This window comes from Chelmon rostratus, chromosome 23 (assembly GCF_017976325.1).
Source record: "Chelmon rostratus isolate fCheRos1 chromosome 23, fCheRos1.pri, whole genome shotgun sequence".
NCBI classification, from domain to species: domain Eukaryota; kingdom Metazoa; phylum Chordata; class Actinopteri; order Chaetodontiformes; family Chaetodontidae; genus Chelmon; species Chelmon rostratus.
The window spans coordinates 13531648-13557672 of NC_055680.1; the positions used below are offsets into that span (position 1 = coordinate 13531648).

Consider the following 26025-nt stretch of genomic DNA (forward strand, 5'->3'; position numbering starts at 1 on the left):
GAATAAAGCATCAAAATTGAAAGTGGAATTAGTGAGAAATGTTGAAATAAATACTAAACTGCTATCACTCCAAACCCCAGTTCCATTATCCACACAGGAAGGACGCAATTTAAGGAATTACTTAAAATGAAAATCCTGTTGCTTTTACTCCACGGAAAACTGACTGAATGTCAGTGTACGTCCATAAAAATCCCAGCTAATAAAACCTATTTATATTGTGTATGATCATGCCCTATACTTCTTTTTTTTTCATTAGGACCTTTATTTCTGGAAGACATCAACATTTGTCAAATCACCTAAACAGTCTGCAAGTGTCACTCAATCAACACTTTTCTGACTAACTCCCAACAGGTAGAATTTATTGCACGGCTGCTGTATGGGATTGCATCAGATTGCACAGACGTTCATGATTTTTGTCCACTTCATGGAAAGTCACGGAAATGTGTTTTAAAATCTGAGAATATCACCAACTATGAAAATCCTAAAGGAGCCCACAAGGTCACACATTTACCTACATGCATTTCCTGATTAACCTGCAAGGCCAAAAATGGTTTCTAAACCTTCATCTCCTGTTTCACCTCCTACCTGTGTTGCATTTACAGCTTTTCTCCATGCTGGCATACAACCTGGTTTACTCCATACCCCAGGTTTACTCTGTGACAGTTTGATTTAACATGTTAATTTAGGAATAAGCTGCATGTAAGCACACTATTATCAGAAATAATACAAGTCTTAAAGCCACATTTTGACACAGGGACCTTCATCAAGACAGATAAGGTAATAAAGTAGGAAGCACCTTTAGGCTCTGACTGATATTGTGGTTTAGCTGGTAGTGCAGGTTTCCTATTAAATTAGCACAAACCAGTTGACACACAGTAAAGTCCTGCTCACACCAAAAAATGGAATAATAAAATTAATCCATGCGTGGCTCATTACAAAATAGGTTGTAGTAGAAGCTGTGTGATATATGTAGTGACTACTCACAGAACCTGTTGGCAAACTGAGCGCTAACAGCTTTGTATCTGCCAGTCTGTCGGTTAAATTAGCTAGCTGTCAGCTGACTGTCATTTAAAACCTAGACAGTGTCGGCTGGTTGTCAGGTAAAAGTTATCTAGTGTCAGCTCGCAGTAAATTAAAAGTCGGTCAGCTAAGCTAAACATAATTTAAAAGTTAGCTAGTGGTAAGATATGTTAAAAATTAGCTGAGCTAGCTGTCACCTGAAAGTTGGCTAGTGTTAGCTAGTGTTAGCTAAGTTAAAAACCAGCTAGCTATCAGCTGAATGTCAATTAAACTTTAGCTAGTGTCATCGTAGAAAAAAGTTAGCCAGCTAAGTTAAACGTGTCAGCAAACAGTCAGAGTGCAAGCTAACTAGCTTAATAAGTTTATTCAAGAGACATATTTGTATATTTGTATCGCAGACTTTGAGAACTGTGAACCATGCCTGTTATGTGGAGCTTTTTTTGCAAATAAAAGTGTAGCACAGCTACGTTAGCTAATAGGTCATTAACTACCTCTGTTTCGGACTCTCTGTTCTTTCAAAGATCAGCACAGATGGTTCACTATTTGAATGTCAAAGTTTGTATGTAACTCTCAGCAGTGTTTGTGAACACAATAAACCAAGGAGCTACCGTTCCCTCTTGTTCGCAGTCTTTATGCATATCCTAAGCAAGGCTAACCACCTCTTTTCTCTTGCAGAAGACTTAACACACATATATGAGCATCAATCATCTCACTCACGGAAAGAAAGCTAGTTAACGTAGTGTAAGTCCCAAAATGTTAAACTACTCCTCTAAAACCTCTTTGCATGCTGTCAGAATGCACCGTATCAAGGCTACTTTTCTTAGCGCCTTAAAGCTAACGTTAAGGCCATACAGGTTTTTATTTTTGGCCAGCGATCTGTATGATGTGACACACGCATGCATGCTCTCAAACGTGGAAACACACACACACACACACACACACACACACACACACACACACACACACACACACACACACTCAGTGTTTCTCCTGCAGTCAGTGGGCAGTCCTGACTAAGTGGGTAAAAATTCTCCTGTGCACACTGTTTTCCACTCATCATCAATAACCTCCTCTCCCTCCTTCATGTGTCCCTCCTGTCCTGTAATCCCTGTACATCTCACCCATATATCTTACTATATCATCCCTCCTTGTGATCAATCATTCACGCCCTCCATCCTCTCTTACTCTACCTCCCTCTCCCCCTCTCTGCTCCCAGCATCCCTCACTCTCTTACCAGCTCTGCAGAGTTACAGATTACATAGAATGTGATTACAGCCTTGTCATTTACTGGCTCAATCTGTAAAAAGCTTGATTTTTCTTTTGCTATTACTCACAGATCTGTAACTGATTACATTCTCCAAGTATCCTGCCTATTTCTATCCCTCCCTCCCACCCTCCCCTGAATCGTGCTGCTCTTCAAGTGAGCGTGGGACTGTGATATCTTTTTATGATAAACGAGGGGGAGAAAAAAAAAAATGCAAATGCCTCCCACCGACGCAATGCGAGATAAATCAGAATCAGAGCCCAGGAAGGAAGGACGGGAGGAAGGAAGGCAGCGGCCGAGCGCTCTCCCCTGAAGCCTCTGCACTGCCAAGGCAACCATCCATCATCGCGCATTTACGCACAAACACACCTGCAAAACACACACTCGGCCGCACACACAAAGGAGTCCAAAAAAGAAAAACCTACGCACAGGACTGTGTCAAAAGATCTGACTCGAATCCTTCCAAAGTAACACCCTGCAATGTCTTTACAATAATGAGACGAATCACGCTGAATGCGATGGATGCGAGTGCAGGCGCGCCGGGCAGGGCTTTCCTAATGCTGTTTTCTAAATACAAGAGACAATATGAGCTCTGGTGAATGAGGCTCTACCCCCCCACGCACACTACTTTGTGTTGACAGTGCCTTTCACTGGAGCCTGGGCAGCCCACCATTTATGAGAAAAGGCTGTCTGTTTCCATAGACCTGCATCCTCTGGCACTGTGCTCTATTGAATCAGTGTTTTCTAATACTACCATTTTTTTTTCCCTTCTCCCATATCTCTCTCCCTCTCCTCCGGTCCCCTGCCACACTCGCCGTCTCCTCGTTGTGATGTGATAAACTAATCAAGCAGCCACACACGAAATCCACAAGGTTGAGGAGCTTGCACTGTAATCCAGCACAGTCAGCTAAATTCGGTTAAATACTATACGTTCTTTGCTGATTTTTTGCTGATTGCTGGTGACTTTTATGTCTTTGGTTCCGCAACAGAAGCAGGTTTTTTTTAACTTTTATTGGAAACTTATTACCTAAATTAAGAAGTCGCTGCTAACGGCTGCAATCATGTTTAAAGCTTCGCATTCTACATGAGTGTGTTATTCAGAGACGTTTTCTTTTATAAGTGACCAGATTTTAGGCAAAGTACTGTGTCTGCTGCCTAACAGGAAGTCCGATCAACCAATCAGATTGTTTGAGGCACAAGGCTGGATGGTAGGTGATAGTTAGTCATCGCTCCCTTCTGTGCATTGTTCTGCAGAGATGTTTATGTAAATTTTTAAGCATAATTCCTACATGCATCATTTATTAATTATTTAGACACCCTTAATAAACCACCGATAAGGCTAAAAATACCAGGTGTCGCATATTGTCTTCATCTAGCTCTTCAGTTAAAGTGGCGGATTTTCATTCCAATTCAGCTCAGCTGGGCCAGATGTTCTGCAGCTGTTCCACAGCTTGTCCACTGACACTGTGCGTCCTGGTCAATTGTGAAAAATATAGAAAAATACAAAGCAAGTTATGCAAATTGCTTGGTTAAACCTCTGTGGCAGCCAGTAAAGTCCCAGTTAACAGACCTGAAAACACGTTATTTTACTTTTGCTGCTAAATGAAAAAGTAAAAACTTGACTTATGCTATCTTCCAGTGAAGGCGCTCGGTGGTTAACAGTGAAAGACTAGTAGCACTTGGCAGCTCCCAGGTGTGAATATTGCTGAAACAAAACTGACTCACTCAATTTCACATAAATGAGTTGTATTAATCTGCTTGGAAAAAGGCTCTTTCGAACAGGACGTGCTTTACCAGGGCTTTATGAGTTGTTCCAATTCCAATTCAAGCTTTTTTCTGCAGAACAGCTGAAGAACATTTGGATCAACTGAATCTATATATATAATCAGTCGGTCTTTGACAGACTTGGATCAAATGTAATGTGTGTCTTTTTGATGTGAGCAATATTGTGAATTGACACATCTGCCAGGTTTGGTTACCTTTCTCGTTCTCTGGCACCAGAGTTTCAATGGGAGGCTCCAGCTCTCCGCTGTCCAGCAGGCAGCACTTTGCCTGGGACAGAAAGATGCGCAGACCCTGCAGGAGCTGCACAGAGGTCACACGTGACGAGGAAGAGGATGATGAGGAAGCCAGGGATTTGAGCACCTCCCTCTGTTCCAGGAGGAAGTCCTGAACCATGCCCCCGAACGTGGAGCGCCTGTCTCTGGACAGCTCCTCCACCAGCCGTGTCAGCCTCTTGTCCGGAGCGAAGAAGCACACGAACGCCTCGCTCATGCGGTGCAGCCCGCCGCGGCCTCGAGAGCGCATGAGCGGCGGGCGCGGGTAGATGTGGGTTTGGGCTCGGGCCGCGCTTTCTGCATCAGAATCCGAGTCATTGTCCTCGTCCATGCTGCTGAAGGAGCTGCTGCTGTCGAGCTCGGCCAGGGACGGAGCCGGGCGGCGCTCCAGGGCCAGAGCTGCCACCTCGACGCCTGTCGCCGCTGCCCGGGCGGGCTGCTGGGGCTGTGGAGCCTCCTCCACCTTTGCAGATGCCTTTACCAGGAAAAAAGCAACATATTTACAGCACGATAGATGAGATTTTGTTGGGTGCACAACGGATATTAGTGAATTACTCACACATACAAAACAGAAAGGGGTTACCTAAAAACGTAATCATGATGGCATTGGTTTCTGGTCAATAATACAGAGGGAATGAATGAATAGACAATGAGAGACATGAATCTATCAGCTAGTAACTGAGTTAACAAATTTTTTTACCAGATGAGCTGGGTTTGCACACTAAGAAAGAATACACAGTTTGAGACACTTATGGATGCTATATATGATTCATAAAATTTAATGTGACTGTTTCCCATAAAGAACTGAAAACTACAGATTAAAATAAGCACTAAGAATTCTTACCAAACACAAGTTGGACCAAGACAATGAGACTTTGTCCACACTAATGCAGATCAAATGAAAATGTCAGTTTTTTATCTGTTTCATCACCGTTTTGGCCTCCCATCCACACTAAATGACTAAGAAGTGATCTTTTAGAACAGCAGTTTCTAATCGTTTTGGCTTGTGACCTCTGAAAACAAAGCAATGCATATGATCATGGGTTACAACTGGGTTACTCTTTGATTTGAATACATTTTAGGGGCCTAAAGAAGCGAAAAGATCCAGGAAATTGCAAAACTGCAAAGATCAGAGGATAGCCTGAGACTTGAAACATTAGAACCACTGTCTCAGAAAACAGCAACTGTACCCACATCAGTGGAGACATGATCTGACAAATAAAGATGCCAACACGCATTACTTGTGGCACATAGACCGACATCATGTCCTCTTCCTCTGCAGAACCCGGTGAAACCGCGGGGGTTCTCCTCAGGACCCCTGCCCCGGGGTGAACCCTTCTCTGTGGGTTGGTGCTGGCCTTCTGCAGCCTCTCTGACCCGCCGGGGTGCTCCTCTGAGGAGGAAGGTGAGTATGAGCCAACGCCCTCCAGGGACAGATTCATGGAGGACTCGGAGAGCCGGAGCCGCATGCTGCGCTTGAAGCGGTGCCGCTTATTGGAGGCACTGTGGTTTATGAGTTGTGGCTGCTGCAGAAAAAAAAATTTTTGTCCTTCTTCTAACAATAACAGTGTTTTTTTTAAGGTGCAAGGTCAACAGGAAGTAAATTAGCAACCATAAAGGAGGATGGATGTTAAGTTTCCAGCAACTTAACAAAACTTTCCACAACATTTTCTAACATATTTTGAACTGTTTTCATTGATTTTGCACAATAATCCTCTGACATCCCTTAAAAGACCATGTGAAGTTTGAATTGAGGTGAAATGCTACACAATCACTCCTTCAATGAAATCTCACATAAGCACACGACCTTCACTACTAACCTTGCTAACCTCCAGCTGTAGGAAGAGTGGGTTAATGAAACAGAGTTTGCCTTGTCTACCCCGGGTCAACAGGGGGCATCGGTCCTGGGTCACTGACGCGCTGGTTGACGCGGCCAGGTCGACAGGTCCGTTTTGGATATCTGAAGCACTCGGAGCGCTCCAGAAGTCTAGAAGATATGTGTTGAAAAGTCACACATAGAAGGTTTCTTTTTCTCTTTCAGGCCACTTATTTAAAGACTAGAGGAAACAGCATATTTTAATTGGACAAAAAAAAAAAAAAAAACAGTAATCAAACCAAACACAAACAATAAAAATGGACTGTGTTATGTAAGTTTATCCACTGCAAGCTGACTAGAGCGGATGGTGCGAAAGAGCCTTTTATATTTGAGCTGCAGTCAGTGACACATTGCTGGTGTCATTTTTATCCATCTCGAAGTCGCACCTCGCTCTCCGCTGCGGCGCTGCATCAGTACACGTTACCATGATAAAATAGATGCAAGCTGGCACTCACTTACTGTAGTCGGTTATTTAGTTTTTCATTTGCAATACGTCCCTGAAGAGAATACAAGCTACAAGGTGGTAATTTGATAGTTATCTACACAATGAAGTCATAAACATAGTAATATTCGCTGTTGGTTAGTGAGTGTCCTATGTGAAAATAGCTGTAGCATAAAGAGAGACTTCAGGGACTACAGACATGCTTGCAGCATTGTGAGGCTAGCAGGTGATTGCTAATGTTAACATGCTGCATGCCCCACCATGTATGTATGCAGCATATGCATGTATGCTGATGTTTACCAGGTATACCAGTTGAGGTTGATGGGAGTGTTGTTAGTTTTGCAGGTATTTGGTCATAACTGTACACATTTAAATCTGCTATTATTTAGGGAAAGCGACAAAGTGAAGCGCTGAGCACGTTCAGTTTGAAAAGGGTGAGAGGTTTTCAATCACTGCACCTTGTCCCATGTGCGAGATGGCCTCCAGCTGCCTGTGTGTTGTGGCTTTAACGATGGCCTCTGGCAGCTGCAGCGGGAAGGGCAGCACATCTCTGCAGACAAGAAAAAAAAAAAGGTCACACAAAAAAAAATTAAAATAAAGCCTGAGCATGTGTGTGGCTGTCAGATTTCCAGAGGCACGAATGAATGAAATCAGGCACACTGCTTGGCCAAAAGTATGTGGACACCCACATGTGATTGTTGCATTTCATTCAAAAACTGTGGGTATTAGTCTCCTACTATACAAGCATCCACTCGTCTGGGAAGGCTTTCTAAATGATTTTGGAAGCTGGCTGAGGAAATCTGATCCCATTCATCCACAATCTGTGCAGGCCAGTGAAGCTCTTCCAACCTTCTGGGGGAACCATTTCTTCATGTATCTCACTTTGTGCATGGGGGCATGATAACAGTAAAGCGCCTCCTCTTAAGCACACAATCGTCTAAATTATCATTGCATGCACTTTTGCATTAAGATTTCCCTTTACTGGAGCTAAAGGGGACACCATGAAAAGCAGCCTTGATCAAATTGTCAGGGACGTGGATGTCCACATACTTTTGGCCATACAGTTAAATTAATACATCACCTGCTGATGCAGTAGAAGGCCACCAGACGACACAGGTCAGGGAAGCTGAGTGCTGAGTTCTCCAAGGCGAATGCTGGTTACAGAACAGACAGAGTTTGATTGACAGCTGTGGAGGCAGTGGGACACTCAAATTTAGCAGGAAGTATGGCAGCTGCAAATCCTCTGGAGGACCCATCCTCTCTGTCCCACACTACTTCAACCAGCAAGTGCGTGAACTGCGCCGCACAACAAAAAACGGCGAGCACAGGAATGTGGAGTGTGTTGCCGTAGTGGCAGGCGGATAACACGCGCCAATCTAGCTTGTTTTATACTCACTGGAGTCCTCCTCACAGATGAAGCACTCCTTAACAGAGGAGGCACTTTTGTCCGCTGTCACTCTCAAACACAGCACCTTCCTCTGGCTGGAGCTGCATTTACGCACCAGAAAGGTCTGCAGGCACCAGCAACCACCACAGACAACAAGAATAAAGCACAGAGGTGTTAATTCCCATTTTTTAAATATATTTTTTTTTTCACACGTTTTATTTCAGGAGAAGGCACAGATGGTGCAAACAGCAGTAAAGTACAAAAAAAATAGGTAACAGTTTTGTTGTTAATTTGTGTTTAATGTATATATGCATGATTTTCAAGAAAACTTTTATGGGTGTGTAGAAGTTGCTTGGGTGGTCAAATAGATTATGATTTAAATTCGATTTCTATCCTTGAATTAGCAGAAAAAAAGATCAGTATCTCTCTTGTGGCTGTGCATGAAATATGGAGCACGATTAGCGTAGCCTAGCTTAAAGAGTGCACGCAGCTAGCCTGTCACTCTCTCCATAAAACCACAAATTGTCGTAACATTTCTGTTTGTGTATTAGTTAACAAACAAGATACAATATGTTTGGAAGCTCCTCAAGGAGGAAGGTATTTTTTAAACCTTATAGAGCCAAGTTAGCTGTCAGTGTTTCAGCTAAGCTAGGCTAGTCACTTCCTGGGTCAAGCTCTATAATTACCACCCAGACATGAGAGAGTCATCAATCCCCCTTATCTTTGTTAAAATTACATGGTGCTGAGGGGTTTGAAAGCAAATGTAAATGTGAATGTAAAAATACTGTTAATTCTCTTCTTTTGGGATAATAAGGCTTAATTAGTTAAGTTGCACAATTAAAATTAAATGATAAGTCAGCTAAGTCCCACAGAGTTATGTGAACTGGTTAAATGTAGATATGATTTAAAAAAAAACATGTTTTCTTTGTGTATCCTGAGTTTATCAGTGTATTCCTGTATTATTTTACCCGATAAGGTCATGTGATTGAAATGATTGGCTTTGTTCGTACCCCAACAGGCTCTCTGAGCAGGATGTAGAGGGCAGAGTCTTGGTTGAGTGACAGCTGCAGCCACACAGGATGTGTGAGCAGCAGACGATCCAGGATGCTAAAGGCCCGCTGAGAGCCTTGCTGGGTAGCCTCCTGCATCTGAAACACAAGACCAAGGTTGTTATACGACAATAATCACACGAGCTGCCACATCTACTACATCACGAGCTACTCTGAGATTGGCTTCCACAAAATAATTCACATTTTATTGAGTGTTGTTGCAATGTCTGTGTCACAGTGACTAAATAGTCATCCACGGGGTCTTTGTCACGCGCGCAGATTTTATTTTTCCATGTTTTTGTCAATGAATTGTTTTTAAGCTACAAAATATATCTGAGGATATATTTAGTTTGCCTTGATTCTCCTTAAGTTGTGCCCAGACTGTGACCCCTAATGTTGAAGTGAAACCTACACACAACACACAAGTGCACTTACAGAGTTGTTGTTTTTTTTGCTTTACTGAGAAGAGGAGGCAAAGGGGGCACCATTGTTTTTTTTTCTACACTTAGTGTCAAATAAAAGCAAAAAGTCAAAAGCATACCGAACACCTTGCTGCCTTTTCATTTTACCTCTTCATCTCAGTTTTCCTCCATCGCATTTGCAGCACTGGTCTCATTCACCCTTGACCGTCAGCATGACATCCCCGTGAACATCATGCTGCAGTGATGTAAACGTTCATGAAATGCAATCAGATTGTGACCATGCAAGTGAGATATGTGCCAAATTTGGGTTGCCAAGTAAAAAAGTTTTGTTGTTAATTTGTGTTTAATGTATATATGCATGATTTTCAAGCAAACTTTTATGGGTTTAAGTGTGTAGAAGTTGCTTGGGTGGTCAAATAGATTATGATTTAAATTCGATTTCTATCCTTGAATTAGCAGAAAAAAAGATCAATATCTCTCTTGTGGCTGTGCATGAAATATGGAGCACGATTAGCGTAGCCTAGCTTAAAGAGTGCACAAGTAAAAAAAAATACAATTAAATGTATTTTCAGTTTAAAAAAAGCAGATGTTTTGCTTTATATAACATCTACATGCAGATTTTTCCGGCAACTTTTTTATTGTATTTTTTAAAAATATATTCCATGCCTTTATTAGACACTTAAAGTGAAGGCATGACAGGACACGGGGGCACAACAAGCTGAGGACTGTGGATCATGGCCGATATCTAAACTCCAACTTGCATTTACCCTCCACCAAACTCAGTTCAAAGTTTTTATTTTTAAAGCAGCTTTACATCCTTCTGTTCGTTCTACAATCTGTCAAAGTGGTGCTGTGTGCTGCAGTGTGTGCGTTGCTCTCAGTGCTGTACACCTCTGCTCCTTCTGCCGTCACTATAACAACAGAAAACTCAATGTATATTTTCCGAGAAACGCACTTTAACATAACTTTAAAACAGCTCTCAGTTCAGTTTGAACTCTACGCTTTCCTTATTTATGGCACTTTAATGTCAACATCCAATCACCGATTTACCTTTCACTCTCTCTCTCTCTCTCTCTCTCTCTCTCTCTCTCTACCTCTCTCTCTCTCTCTCTCTCTCTCAGATTGGCTTGCAGTTGGATGTCACACTGTGTGGGCTGCTGGCGAATGCTTGTGAGCGTAGCAGCAGATGGTTGCCATAGCAACCTGGGCCTACACATCCTACCAGGCATTCCCACTCAGTGAAACACCCTTTCTCTGACAAGTTGGAGATGCGCATGCATGCAAGCACACACATACACACACATGCATATTTACACAGTATCCACACACAAACCTGAACACACACACACACACACACACACACACACACTATCTTAAAGGTTTTCCGGGGTGCAGAGGTGTTTTATTTCTAGGAAGCTTTTCTATTTTTTTGGGAAAAGAAAAAAAAATTGTTGGTTCCTCCCTCACATCAGAGCACCAAAGTTCATTTCTGTGCAATGACTGTGCTGCTGCAACATCAGATGCAGCAACCTGTTTCAGTGGTATTACAGGAAGCATTATGATATTGTTTTCATTCAGTAACACATTTGAATTCTTCACATTTTTCATCACCTCCTGCCACTTATTACATAACTCCCCCCCACCACCTCTCAGGGAAACCAGTTATCCGTGCGTGTGCGTGTAGGACCATTAACAGTTAATGGTAAATAGTGAGGGGTCAGGATCAAGTACAGCAGATATCAATCAAAGGAGGGGGTCGGTGTTATATAATAATCACAGGTTTGTTCTGACAGTTGTACGACGCTAGAAGAAACTCCTGCAGACCTAGTTGATTCGGTTTATGAGAAATGAGAGGAACTGACAGTTTGCTGAACCCAAAAACAGCAATAGTCCAATCATAGTTTAGCTACCATGCAGGGCAGACATGACTTTATTTATGACCAGCGAAACTCTTGTAAGAGAGATGCTCAGTCAACAAAGAGTTCAAAAACAATAATACAAGAGCAAATATGCATGTAAGGAATGGATTAAGCAATGAGTTAGTCTGCTCTAACACAAGCTGCTAACGTTAGCATGTCCGGCTAACTAGCTTACTACCTACCGTTACTGTAGCAAACTTGCTTGCAGCCTAACCTAGCATCTCTTCCAAAGACAAGGTGCGTGTTAGCTATCTACATGACTTTGTAGGGTTCAGCTAGGTTCAGATTTAACACATCCACTGTGTTTGAACCAGTGATGCTACTAAATCATTTTAGGGGAAGAGTTGCGCTGTTCTTCATTTGGTTGGCGGAAGTTTTAACTCTCCAGTCAAAGTTGTGAGCGCTAGCATTAGCCAAACTTGTTGATTATTCATTCTAAAATCCTTTTGTCTTGTACGAGTGAAGTATATTTCTGTAATAAGCAACAATTCAAGAGTTATGTTAGAACAAATTAATTTTAATGACATTTTGTTTTATAAAATAGTACTATAATATTAGGGCTAGCTAGGTCTCCCCTGAAATACACAAACAATGCTATTTCAATGTCTTCTACAGTACATGAATCGGCGAGGATGCTAACTTTTTGCTGTCACTTTAGCTTTACCATTATCATGGTAATGCAAGTGCATATTTCTTTGTAGGTTTTGTTTAAAAATGTGACCGCTAGAAACATTGAATAAGTCAGCTGGAGTTTTTAACCGAGTTGTGGAGCTTTTGCATTAGCCTTTGCTCAGTTGATCAAATATGCCAGTGACCACAGTCATTTCAGCCAACAAAATCAACAATGGTTGACTAGGAACAAGTCTTCCTTTGTTTACTTCTTTGTGAAATCAAAAGCTCATTGTTTCAGTAATTGTTTCAGCAAATTTTCTTTATTTTTGCAAATGTGTTGCGCTAGATTAGAAACAGGCGTAGCAGCAGAAGCTAAGGGCGACATTCCTCACTTCAAAGCAGACTTCACATGAGCACTACAAATCAACAAGCATCGTCAAATTAGTAGTCAAATGTATGTTATCTCAAGGTGTGCTTTAAAAAAAAGCTGCAAATGTGACTCTGCGTGGGTCTGCCGAGTCACCCCTTTGCGTATCTGGAGCCAAACACCACGCAGATCCGCGGTCCGACGACCCAACCACACAAGGCTATAAGACAAGTAAAGAGAGAGAAAGAAAAAAACAGAGAGCAGGACCCCAGTGTTTCACTAGCCATTTCCAGGTCCGCCTTACATAAAATGCAACGCTGCCCACACACACAGAGAAAGACTTATGTAATTCCCTCAGAGAAACAGAGACACACGGAGAGGGAGAAACAGAAGAGAAAGATAAAAGATGAAACGATGAAAAGAGAAAAGCCCAGGCTGAAAATTAAAGCTGGGTAGGGAAATCACAACTTCAGTGGCCCCTGCAGCGCTGCAGTTCAAGCTGACAGACTGGAAATGTAAGAAGCAGAAGGAGATGTACCCTGTATATCTAACAAGGTGTTTTTAGGCCTGGGGGCAGCAGCAGTCGGCGACCCAGCGGGACAGACCTGAGTCTGATGCTGCTGAAGTTAGGAAGTAGATGAAGGGGGAGTTAGGGCAAGACATGTCTGAAGGGGGACGGAGAGAGTAGAGCGAGGAAAAGGAGTGCTGAGCCTAGTAGTGGTAGTCTGTGGGGAGCTGGCGAGGAAAGTGGGGTGTCGGAAAACCCTAAATTACGTTCCCTCCTCTGGGAGGCAGGCTCAGATGAAGGGGAACGGGCATTTAAAGCACCAAAAATCAGCTGCTAATGGGTCTTCTGGAAAGGGGACATTAGATTTTATTGTGTAAATGTTGACTAATTGCTAGAGCAAACCTGACTAGTTTACACCCTTTTGCAGAAGATATGAGAAATCTGGACAGAAATCTGATGCATTAACTGGGCAGAAGGACTGACCGACTTGCTGGCTGAGCGAGTGATGACAGAGTGATGGAGTGACTCAAACATTTGCAGAGGACAAATTTTTAGCAGATCTGAGAAAACAACAGGTGCTATAGGTATCAGTGTTGAACTACATTTTCCTGTAGTTTTTCAAGGTGTTGCGTTGTTCCGCCTAAGAATAAGTAGAGCCGTCACTCATCAGACCACAGTGTCATGCATCTGATAATCAGATATACACACATTTTTCCATGTGACAAATCCTTGATTACAAGGGATTCAAGAGAAGAAAGAAGGCTTTCAGGAGAACAGTGTAGGACGAGAGGGATCACTGACAGTGAGCAGCTGCTCAGCGAGAAGCTCAGCCTGGTGCAGATGGACAACATCATGGTGTCCAGATTTTTCCACCTCCAAACCAGTTCCCCAGGCACCGGCTGCAGAGGTTACAGAGAAGCCCAGTGGCGCCCCCAAGGGATAAATGCCTTCAGTCAGCTGTTCCCTGATGGCAGCTTTGTCATGTTATGCATCGGTGAAGCAGAGAAAGAGAGGAGTGAGGAGTTCTGTCAGGTGCTGTGAGGAGAATCATCTATGATTTCGTCGAGTTCGTGCAAGGTGAAGGAGCTTCCGGTATATTTCCAGGTGAAGCAAAAACAGTCTTAAATGGTCTTAAAGTTTATGACTGGTTGTGTTTAATCTTTTAACTTTTTGTCATACGAATTTTGTATAAATGTTCTTTGAAAGGTACTCATACAGACCACAAAATAAAGCAGTCCATATTTTATCTTACATTAATACTACATGTATTAATACACCTGTAGGTCCACCTAGGTGCGAAAACATCACCTTGTGATTACGTGTTACAAGGTAGCAATAATAAATATGCAAAGTCGAGTTACTCTTTCAAGATAAAGCTTGTGGAGAAACATTTTAAGCGACGGTTACAACCTGGTTAGGTGTAGGCGCTGGAACTGCCTCGCTGTGGCAAGGCGTTTGATGTCAGATGGTGAGATGATGATGATGATACTCACAGCTGGTTTTCCAGGTTTGGGTCAGTCACTCTTGAGCAGAACTGAATCTTTGGAAGAGTCCGTTTTGAAAAGAGCTGCTCACAGTAGCAGGTTGTTGCTTTGCAGCTCAGTGACTTCATGCTGGTTCCACAGTAAACAGCAAATATGTTAAGTTCCTTTTGTTTACTTTTTCATGTCATGAAACCTCTCACCAAATGCCTGAAGGGGTTTCACACTCAGCAGCATATTCAGATGTCACAGCAAGTTTTTGTTCTAGCAGAGTAGAAACATGCACATGATTTCATATTTGAAAGCAGAGAGCTAAGAAGCTGGCTGGAGCTTGAGGTTCAGCTCTGAGAGCAACTTCATGTCCACCATGAAAGCCAAAGCACACAGACATTTGCTATCAGTAAGTTTCCATGTCAGGTTTTCCTTCAACTCTACGAATTATTAAACTGACACTTTGGAACAATTTAACTTTGTCTGGTGCAAGCAGCTTCAGAGCAGCAACAAGGCACTCTAACATATCGTCCTCCTTCTGAATGAGGTTTCAGCTGCTTAGCTATTAGCTCGCTCAATAATCAGTAATACTTTCAACTCGTCCGGTTTGGCATGTTTGTAGCTCATATGATTCTTGAGATTCGCCTTTTTTACCACGAACTTGTCCCCACAAACTAGCTTAAACACACTGGCTTCCTTTTACTTCAACAACAAAAAACTTGTTTGTCAGTTTCTCTTGGAAACGATCTACTTACGGTTAGATGACATGCGCCATGATGTATTGACGTGATATTAACTGCGACGCATTGTTATGTTCAGGGAAAGATTTTTTAAAATTATCACTGAAAAAGTTAACTGCTTTTTTTTTGTATTCGTGAGTTGCCAAGTGGACCGGATTAAATGTTCCAGCTGGTGGTTACCCACAGGTCTATTACACGATTTGCCATGAGACTGGGCTGGGTAGTGAATGCACCACCAGATGTTTTTGCTCTGGTGTGCCCCAGCACCAAAAGATTTCCCATAATTTCGACCATTTTAGAGGCAGGACAAACATCCAATTTTCAAAGCACACTGTAAGTCTTAAGGTTGGTTTCCATTCATTTAAGAGGGTAAAGACTAGCTTGTAGAAATGTGCAACCTGAGATAGATACCCAAAGAAAACATTTAACCTGCTTTTTTTTCACTTATTGTACATCAGTTGCGGTGCAGTGATGTTCTGCATTTTTAAAGCATTCTGCAGAACTCCATCATCCAACTGTTTTTAACGCAAGAAACAAGCAAACTTACACAATCATCCGTCTATGTTTGCTTATTTTTTGGAGGTTCGATTTCTCGCAATCATATTCTATGCAGCAGTTTTAGGCAGCTGGCTCCAGTCAAGAAAGCATTTTTTAGCTCCTTGTTCTATCTGTGCTGCAATGCAATGCACATATAAAATAGCACAATGCATACAGTGTAATCTCATTTTGACAAAAATAAATGAATACAACTGCACCTAAATCAACAGTAGACAACGTCACTTAATTGAAGTTTCAAGTCTTTTCAATTGATTTTCATATGATATTTAACTGAACTGAAACCAATGGTTGCCTGAAAGGTAAAAAAATATATATTCATAAAAATATGCATGATTTGAAGTTAAGTAGGAGAATTCACCCCCGGATCACTCAATCTGTAAAGTGTTGAAAATGAGTTATTGGAGTTTGGTGCAGTGGTTTTGCTTCTCTAATATTTTCACTTTGCCTCATCCTGCCTCCTCCTGCTTCTAGCCCAGTTAGTGATTTCCTACATTTCCCAGAATTACTTTCAGCAGCCTCCACATGCACATGAACTTGTATACAGTTAAGTATTTTGTGTAGGTGGATACAGCCATAATGAAAGAGATAGTAAGAGCAGGAGAGCAGAGCAGGATTACAGTGAAGAAGAACTGCCCTTTACACTGAACACAACACATATTGTAGTTCTCTGAGAGAGATTCTGGTCTCTTAGGGATACAGCCAAGGTAGGAGTTAGTGTCTTAGTGTCCTAAGATGATTTATTGTAAGATTATTTCTGATCATTAGTCCAAAAATATTGACACTAAAAATCCTGCTGATGCTTCTCATTGATGCTTTATCATTAGCTCAGTTTTAGCTGCAAGAAACATCCCAGTAACAAATCATCTGTACTGTATGTTACATTTTTTCCTGTTATCCACAGGAAAATTGTTTGACAAAATATATCCAGAGATGGTTACAGAGACTCCTGAGACAGCAGCAGAGGGAGGATGAGGAGGAAGCTGAATCCTCCACTGCTTTGAGACTGAGCTGGTGCAGCTACAGCCCATCTCTGGCCTCTGCTTCATCATCCAAGGTGCGACACAGAGTCTTCACAACATCTTTCTCCACAAATGTAACCTCGAGCCAACAAGGATGTAATGATAGTGATACTGAAAACAGACAGCGGTGTCGTGCACTTTGCTCGCTGTCACATCCTCCATAAGGTATTTCCATCTGGAGATTTTGCAAGCAGGCAGCTAGCAAAGCACATATCCAGCCACTGTAAACTCACACACATTTGGTTTTTTAATCATCTCATTTGTTATACATGTTGATATTCTTCCATGCTTTGGCTCGCTTATAGATTTAAGATTTTTTAATATGTTGCAATGTTCATTTTTTGTCTTTTTCACAGCTCTTGCACGCCCACATGATGTAGCATCCACACTTTGTCATACTTTTCATCCAGCTATTATATAGTGTATAAATGTCTACATGCAAAATACCTCAAACAAATCAGCAATCGCCCTAATTTTAACAGTTTTTACTTAACCGTCAGTGTTTTCTTTCTCAAATTCAGGAGGCTGCAGATTTAACTGTAACCTACTGATTCAAATACACTGAAGGAAATGACTACAAAGCTCATATTCAAATTGACAAAACACAGAACATTTGAAATCTAAAACACACACACACAAAAACTTTTCATCCGACATCAGACATCTCCAAACTCTTATAGTCCAGTCATAGAATAAAGTGTCCATACCCACTGTCAATGCTGGAGTTTGTAGATTGTGTAAACTGTCACTCCGCAGAGGCAACAGGCAACTTGGTGTTCAAATTAACAATTGAAAAACGTAATGCTTATGCACTGTCAGCCATAACAGGTGCACCTAAACAAGCATAAGTAACATTTCTCAGACGTGGGTATGGAGAGTCAGTTTTTGTGTACTTACAGTTATCCACCATAGAGAGATGCAGAAGTCCTGCCTGCTCTCCTGGCTAGCCTCAACTAGCTTCTTTACATATTTTCTGCTTTGGCTTTTGTGGACAAGCAACTTGGCTGTTTTGTAAATTGCTATCACATTTAGCCTACAGGTATTTCAGAAAAGATGAAATGTTTTGTCCATATTCCAAAATAAATGTTAAGTTTAACGAAGATAAAACAGACTCTTTTTTAGCATTGTGTTAGCATGAATTAACAAGCTCAAATGAGGTTTTGCATATGAATATACTCACTGCATATTTAGATGTTGAATGCTAGCAAAATATTAAGTCTATTGTTTCATCCACAAGGATAGTTTTGGGAAAATTTCAGAAATACTCATTTGCTTATTTTCAGAGAGTTACATGACAATATTGATACCACATTATTTGTATGTGCGTCGAGTTTAGAGCTAGAACCAGGAGGTTGTTAGCTTAACTTATTTTAGCATAAAGAGTTGAAGCAGAGGAAAACAGCTAGCCTGGCTCACTCCACTCCACTTACTCTGAAGTTAAAAAATATGCCTAAAAACACCTCTAAAGCTCACTTATTAACACATTGTATATACGCTGCCTTGTTAGACACGTAAAAATGACAATTTGTGATTCAACTGGGACAAACTATTGCTCATCAAGGAATAGCTACAGCTAACAGCTAACATCAGCTTAAGTGCACTTCTCAATGCAGCTACATGAGAGGGGGCGATACTTATGCAGCACTTTCTCTCAAATAACAAATAGTTGACTACATATTAATGAGCAGTAGTTCTTTCTTCGCAAACAGCCTGCCAACTTTGTCAAAACAACAAATGTGTACATATTATTCATCTCTATTCATAGCGTTTGACGCCAACTGCCAGCATCAGTCTGTGAAATCTCTCATTTGCACAAGAGTGACCATGACGGTGGCTAAGTATAGCCAGCAGCCCATCGCTGCATGCGTAGGATGACTAATGGACAACATAATTGCAGTGGGCTATAAGTATCCGCAGGGGGCAACAGTGGGCACAGGGGCCTGCTGACTGATGACAGGTGTCCGTTTTGATGCCTGCTGCAAAGCGCCGTAGCGATGGCGCTCAGGGCTTGTGACAAGGAAGTGAGAGCTGCGTGCGACTGAGTGTGTGTTTGGTGTGACGAAGTTGTACAAAGGCATTAGTATGAGTCAGAATTAACACTGGGGCTGTAGGAGAGGAGAAGGACTGTTAGCATAACTGTGAATATTCATAATTTTAGAAGCATATCGGTTAATTGTTGCAGTGATTCAGAAGGAGCATTGTCACAAATGTGACCAGACCAGAGGGGCGTGTGTGTGTGTGTGAGAACGAAATAAAAGCTATAGAGTAGCCATCATGACGTCATGAAATCCTTGAACTCGTATTTCTCCATGAAAGGTCTTTCCTTGATTTTTCCCTGCAGTGTGACACTGAGCTAAACTCTGCCTGAACTGACACTTCGCTTTGACTCTGTCACACTCTGATGATCTTGACGTGTGAATGTTTTAATTAGAGATGCTCTGAAGCAAACAAGGGGCTGCTTGGGGTGTTTGAGGTGTTCAGTTTGTGCTGGGTGATATGGTGGAAATCATTATCATAATATTACTCTGGATGTTTTCTGTTTTCTGATTTTGATGCATATTTTACCGCAATAGAGCAAGTGTATGCAAAATCACCTGAAGATAATCAAATTGTTGTGTGTAAAGCAAAAAAATTGAGAACTAATTTGACGAAATAATCCATTCGGCGACAGGAATTTGTGGAAACATTATTATTAAACCTTTACATAAGCAGGTAAATTCAATGAGGTCACAGAATTTGTTTTTCAAGAGAACTGGCCAAGATGGCAACATTACAGTATTTTTAAGCAACATACAAGCAAACATTAAAACCACATGACATCATGACAAGATTTTACAGATATTTGATGTGTAGAATTTAAAGATTTATTATTTTGGCGCCACCTTGTGGTAGTCTCAAAAATCTACCAAGCAAGCAGTAATGGGATTACGCCAAAAAAACAGAAAGTGCAATTCTTACTAATCACTGGGATTGTTTCTGCCAGGAAAGGAGTAGTGACCAAAAACAGAGCTAAAAGAGGGTGAATATTGGACTTACATTTGTCAGGTGGCCATGATAATGATAATGTTACTTTGTAACTGCTGGATGTGTAAATAGCCAACTGTGAGCTAACACATTGGCCATGTAACCTTCAAAGGATGATCAATGTTTCCATATGCGGGAAACTATTTAATAAATATTTAGTTTCATGCAGTTCATTTAATCAATTCCTTACAGGCTTTTTATTGGACTGTTGCTCAGCATATTTTTTTCAGAGATTTTTAAAAACTCTGGTTTATGTGTTTCCGCGTGTAGAGCTTGGGAAACACAAACGGCATCACCTCATCTTGCACATGCCCATTGTTTCTTTGTGTAGCGATCATGCGTTTGAAACAATGGCGGACTACTGGTTTGTTTACATGTGGTTAGCACTGCTGGGCCATCTGCCAGGAAGAAGTTAAAGAACCACAAACCATTGTTTGTCTTTTTAAGTTACTAGAGCCAAAGGAAAGTAAGCTCACTACAGATGCTCATAATGTTCTTGTCTGGTATTTGATGTATTGTTGATGTTGGCTGTATCGCATGCTTGTTTGAGCGTTTGGAATATTTTTTTTTTCTTTTAATCATTATTATTTTGAGTGGAGGGGGAAAATATATGTTCTAAAAATATCAGCATATGTGTGTTGTCAAGGTCTTCAGAAGAGGTCTAATCAGCCTCCGTAAGCAAAAACACCTGGCAAGGTGATGTTGGAGTGCGTAACGGCCATATTTTGATTGGTGATTGACTAAAGTTTCAATTGTTGATTATTTTAATTAAGCAATGGCTTATGAATATTTATCACAGAGTCTTGTTTTTCTCACCATGTTTTTGAGCTTTTTTGTGAAGGCTGCACTTGGCTCGCGGCGCCAAATTCATCCATCTGAACAGGTCACTCATTGAGTATTTAAATCCTATTTTTCTCATGATAAGCTGTGAAATCTTGCCAGAATAACAGTCTAGTTGCAATCTATCCACTTGAAAACTAAAAACCAACTTTTTCCAAGATGCTGTCACTTGTTACTGTCACTTCTCAAAACACAAAACACCCAGAACAATCTCACCGTGCTGTCAGAGCTTTCACACTTGTTTTAATAAAAACAAGATTGGATGCTGAATACCGGTTTCAGTGGCTCGGAAACATTCACATTTCTCTGAAAAAAAATTACAAAAGTGACAGAGAAATTTAAAGATTTCTTCAGACTTGAGCTAAAGCGTAATTTTTTAACAATATTTGTGGGGGGAATGACAGGATTCATGCACTTCATGTATCTTTCTTTCCTGATCTGTTTTGACCTCTGGATGACTGTGTGATTCACAGTGTGACTAATGACGGATCGGCATGAGGAGCACTTCATACAAAATGTTATTTTTGTAAAGGACTGTTAGATAATGTCAGAGGTTTGCCATCAGTGAGTGTGAATAATACCTCTTAAAAAACGAAATGCTTTTTAAAGTTTTGCTGGGGATGTTTGGAGTAGATATATTTCGCAAAATCAGGGGCAGCACAGGTGACGAAGACTGCGTTAATTTCCAGTTCAGCTGCCTTTTGAGACCTAGTTTTATATCTTTTATGTCTCTTCATTTTCTCTAAATCAGATAAGATCACCTTAAGAATAAAGATGTTTTTTTTTTCCCAAAGAAAAACTAATAACAAAACAGAACACCTGAGAGGATGGTGGGATAAAAGACAAAATATGAAGCAGTTTGGAGTGTAAAAACTCTTATTTTGTCCATTGGGCTTTTGAACGTTCTGAACATTTAACATTCCGACAATATTTCATTTTCCAGCCCTCTCGGGGCTCTCTCCACCCTCGTATGAATCTTCCGAGCATAGCCTTGACAATGACAATGAGGGATCACTTTCATCCTCCATTTTCAGATTGTGTTAGAGTGACCACAAGAGGACAAAAGCCTGCATTAATACTGCACTCTCTGAAGCGGCCGAGGAGGGAGGATGTCCAGCTTCTCTCAAGTTCTCCTGCAGTATCAGCCCTCGTGAACGTGAACTTTTCTCAAAGCTCTTCAGAAAGCGATATCTGCCTCCAATCACAGTCAGTGTTTTTTTTTCACACATTTAAGGAGTCATTCTGTCAAGGAGGGAGCCTTTATTATGTAATTCTAAAAGCAACTGACAGCAAACCGGAACATTTTATATTGTGTCGTTGAATAAATGTAGCTACACTCGAAACATCTCAGCTTGACGTCACATTGTCTAAACTGGAGCATTTATCCACCAGACCTGCTTAAGAAAAGTATGAAAATAAGCCTTTATAAGTGAGTCTTTATATCAGAATTCACTTAAATCAGAAGTGTTTTTAGTGAATTCTGACTATAAAGACTCACTTCATGGTTTAGTCACAGTATCCATGAGCGGTACTATGGAAACTACAAAGTTATGTAAAGCTACAAAACATCAGCAGTGAAGGTGACGCTGTCAACGAGATGGTAACCTCCACATTGTGTCACTTCATCATGGTGTGGTGCATTGACACTATGGATATGTTGACAGTCTGACACTGGGAGCAAGTACATCTATTTACCTAATGTTGTTGATGTTTACTCCCTGTGAGGTGGTAGCATAGATGGATGGTGGGTGGAGGTGTGCTGAATGTGAAGGAGGTACAAAAATCAAAAGTCAGTCATGCTTTACTTTGCAGGTCCAGTAATTTCATACTAACTTCCTGGACATTTTCTTCTCTAGTATGTAACTTTAAATTGTAATGAGATTTTTTTTTTGTTCAACCTCTATTTAAAGAGTGTGGTCCATTGAGTGCAGTTCACTCTCTTTTGCATTGTCATGACAATAAAAGCAAAGGTGCAACAGCTAGACAACATAAAACATACACGGCTGTGAATGAAGGATGAAACAGAGAGAGGGTGAATAGTAAGACACCAAAAACAACTTTAAATAAAACCTGAACGCAACAACGTGGAATAAAAGCCAAGTTACCCTTAAATTTCCCAGAAAGTTCAATGTAATTTGGTACTAATAGTGAGGAATATGGACAAAGTGTGTAGTTTATACAGTATGCAAGTGCCCAGACATGATCACATTTAATAACTGAGGTTCTTAACACTTCCTTATCTGACTTCTTTATGCAAGTAAATATTCATCTGGACTTAAGTTTATGCCTCCTAGTTGCGTAAAAGTTCCTTCTATCTACCAACTGCACCACCTGAACAATTCCCATTTACTCACCAGGTTACGTAACCCTCTTCCAGCAAATTTCCTAAGAGTTGACAGTTAAATACTTGGTCTTAGAAAGATGTTACTGAGAAAATGTGCTGGAGATTAGGAGGAAAGCAACATATGCATCAAAAAAAGTGTCACACCATGGGAACATGAGCTCAGTAACATCTGATTATGTAACATTACTTACAGAAACTGGTCAGTATGCATAAAGTGCAGTTCTCATCTAGAGTGTTTGACTTAGTAAGAAACAGCCTTCAGCTAAAAAAAGAACTGAAACTCTTGACAGCGCTGAGTTTTTCTTGCACGCCAGCCATCATTTAATACGAGCAGCTGCCAGATTTGTCAAAATGGTGGACATTTGCTTCGGGAACAAAGCTCATTTTCAATGCGGGCCTGTGTGTTGTGTTGCATGACGATGACACAATTCCTGATGGGGGAAGCCTGCCATATACATGAGTCAGGTTACTGTAACGTGTCTGTCTGCGCACCACTTCCAGCACCGAGGACAGACTGCTCAGCAAAGGACTGAACTCTGTCCAACAGCTCTGAGCGTCATGCTCGGGCACACTGCGATCACACTCCTCCTACACAACACAGGGCAGAATGCAGCCCCCCTACACACACACACATAAATATATACACACATTTGGTCATGCCACCTTCAAAATTAACATGTCATTCCGCATTCAACAATCACAGACTTCATGTAGGCATGGCTACATAATCACAGGAAAGGACTTCAAGTAATCAGTCCTGCTCGTCGGCCTCATCTGCATTAAAAAAAAAAAATACAAAAACAAAAACAAAATCAGCAGTCATAAAAGTCACAAAACGCCACTTACAGTAATGTGCTTCTCAGCATTAACAAGCAAAACAACAGCAAGGAAGTGGGAACATCACATCTACTCCCACGCAGGCAGGATGGCACTTCAGTTTTAAAGTTATGTAACAGTCCAATGGTGTGAGATTACATTCACTTTGCCCTCAGAGGGGAGACAGGAGATCAAGATACTCAAAAATAAAAAGTCTGAGTGGCTAATTGAGCACTGCTCTGTCAGGTAACGGTGCATAAATTACCTCAGATCACATCTAAGGCTGTGAAAAGGCTGATTTTAGTTTTAGGTATTACTCGTGGGTGCTGGGTTCAGGTCGAAACATCAGCTGCAACTAAAATGCTGCTTGTGTATGCAAAGAGTCCAACTTTTAAGGCTTCTGGACAAAACACAGCGACGTTTCCAGGCATCCAAGTCATCCCTTAGACTGAGAAGAAAGCCAGCTGTCAGTCCACACAATGAGAACAACAGCTCCTCTGACAACCTGAGCACAAACCTGTGGCTGCCACTAATTAGATTTTTGGAACACCTACACTTTGCGTCTTCAATGCCAGACTGAGACAATACAAGAACTCGTCATTTTGACTTTCTGAAGGCTGAAAACTTCTCTCATAATGAAATGAAGTCGCTGTTTTGGCTTTGGTCGGGGTGCGCGGCGGGACAGCAGCCTGGGCGACAGCACTGGCTTCCCAATCACATCATGATTGTGCCCGATTGCTAATTGATTAATTGGCAGAGCACGGATGTCACATATGCATGAATCACTGTGCAGCATTGTTTACCAAGACGTCCCCTGCTGACCGGAAACTACGTTAAACAACAAACGCCAACGCGCTTTGAACTTGAGAACAGAAAGAAACCTTCAAAGGGAGGAGAACATATTAATACAGATACTGGAGCCTGCGGTCAGCATGCATGTGCCAACTCTCCGGGAACTCCCGCGGCAGTCTTACTTCATGGAATCGATTTTTTAAGCAAGGCAACCTCTCTATTTTCTTTCTTTCTTTTTTTTTGCGCTACCAAAAAAAAAAAAAGACTTACCTTTTCTCTGAAGGTGGGAACAGGTGCTGTGCGTAGTCTGCTGTCTAATTAGGCGTCCGAGAGAGTTTAATGGTCATATATGAAGACAGTGCTGAGCGTCTGAGTCCGAGCACCATGCTGTGGGAACACGGGCTCGTCAAGAAAATGCGCACAACACTGGTGACAAGGCGGAGGAGCGCATTTTTAATTCTGTCTGAGCATCTGAAGTGATACACAGTCACAGCAGAGACTGTGTGTGTGTGTGTGCGTGCGTGCGTGCCCCCTCCCGCCTCCCTGACTCTGACACACACTCACTCACACACCAAATCATATCATGCCACTGAAAGATGATATTTTTGTCAGGCACAGCACTTTTTGTGTTTATTAGGAAAATTATAAAAGGAGGGCGTTTCCGGTAGAATAATCCTGCGACCATGCAGCCTCTTAAGGGTTATTACAGTGATGCCATGAAGTATAAACACCCCTTAAGGAACAAAATGACGATAATGAAAGATTATTTACATAAAAACATCCCTTGAAGACACAAATTTAAAGCCACAATAAACTACAAACTCCAGTATTAAGAGTTTAATGCAGAAATTATGATATAAATATTATGAAGATTGCATATAAGAACTCCACAAAGTATTTAAAGACACTAAAAAGCAACTAATCATCATCCTTTTTGTCCATATGTCCTCCATTACATAAAATGCTTGTACACACCGCTCTGTTCAGGTGGGAGAAAATAGCTAAAGGTCCTAAAATGCAAACTGAGGCTCCTGGAAGAGAAATGTCACAATAATGTAACTGTGACGGCGGGAAAGCTGTGAGACGCGTCATATAACAGGAACTGGACTTTGACGTACGGTGCGTTTTTTGTGTGTGAGCTATATCTGGACTGCTGCATCCATCATTTTATTTTTTTCTTCTTTTAACAGGTGAGGATGTGCAGTTCCGCTGCTTCCCGCTGGAGGGCGCCACAGGCCGCCTTTAGATTCAACCACAGGCAAAAAAAGCATCAGGATCTCCTATGAGTGAAATATTATGATTCAATTAAAGTTCAATAAGGGAAGGTCCTGTTCTGTTTCATTGTGTGTATGAACCGATCAGTGATTTTGAATAAACTTTACCCATAATGTCTCATTTCATTCAAAGAAATTACACAAAACTGAACACTAGAAAACAGGTGCAACACTTTAATATACAAAACTCCTCCAATAATTCATGTTTGTATGTGCTACTACT

General features: G+C 41.3%; 1 protein-coding gene across 1 annotated transcript in view; it reads right to left on the minus strand.

Moving 5' to 3' along the window:
- Window positions 1-24886, minus strand: part of si:ch211-168d1.3 (ras and Rab interactor 2) — a 30721-nt gene extending 5835 nt beyond the window's left edge. The window contains exons 1-8 of the mRNA XM_041965507.1: window positions 24799-24886; window positions 9057-9194; window positions 8056-8170; window positions 7741-7813; window positions 7118-7209; window positions 6162-6328; window positions 5583-5867; window positions 4264-4816 (exon numbers count right to left, since the gene is read on the minus strand). Of these exons, the coding sequence (XP_041821441.1) occupies window positions 4264-4816; window positions 5583-5867; window positions 6162-6328; window positions 7118-7209; window positions 7741-7813; window positions 8056-8170; window positions 9057-9194 (1423 nt within the window). The 5' untranslated portion in view covers window positions 24799-24886. The remainder of the gene's footprint in view (window positions 1-4263; window positions 4817-5582; window positions 5868-6161; window positions 6329-7117; window positions 7210-7740; window positions 7814-8055; window positions 8171-9056; window positions 9195-24798) is intronic.
- Window positions 24887-26025: the final 1139 nt, after the last annotated feature.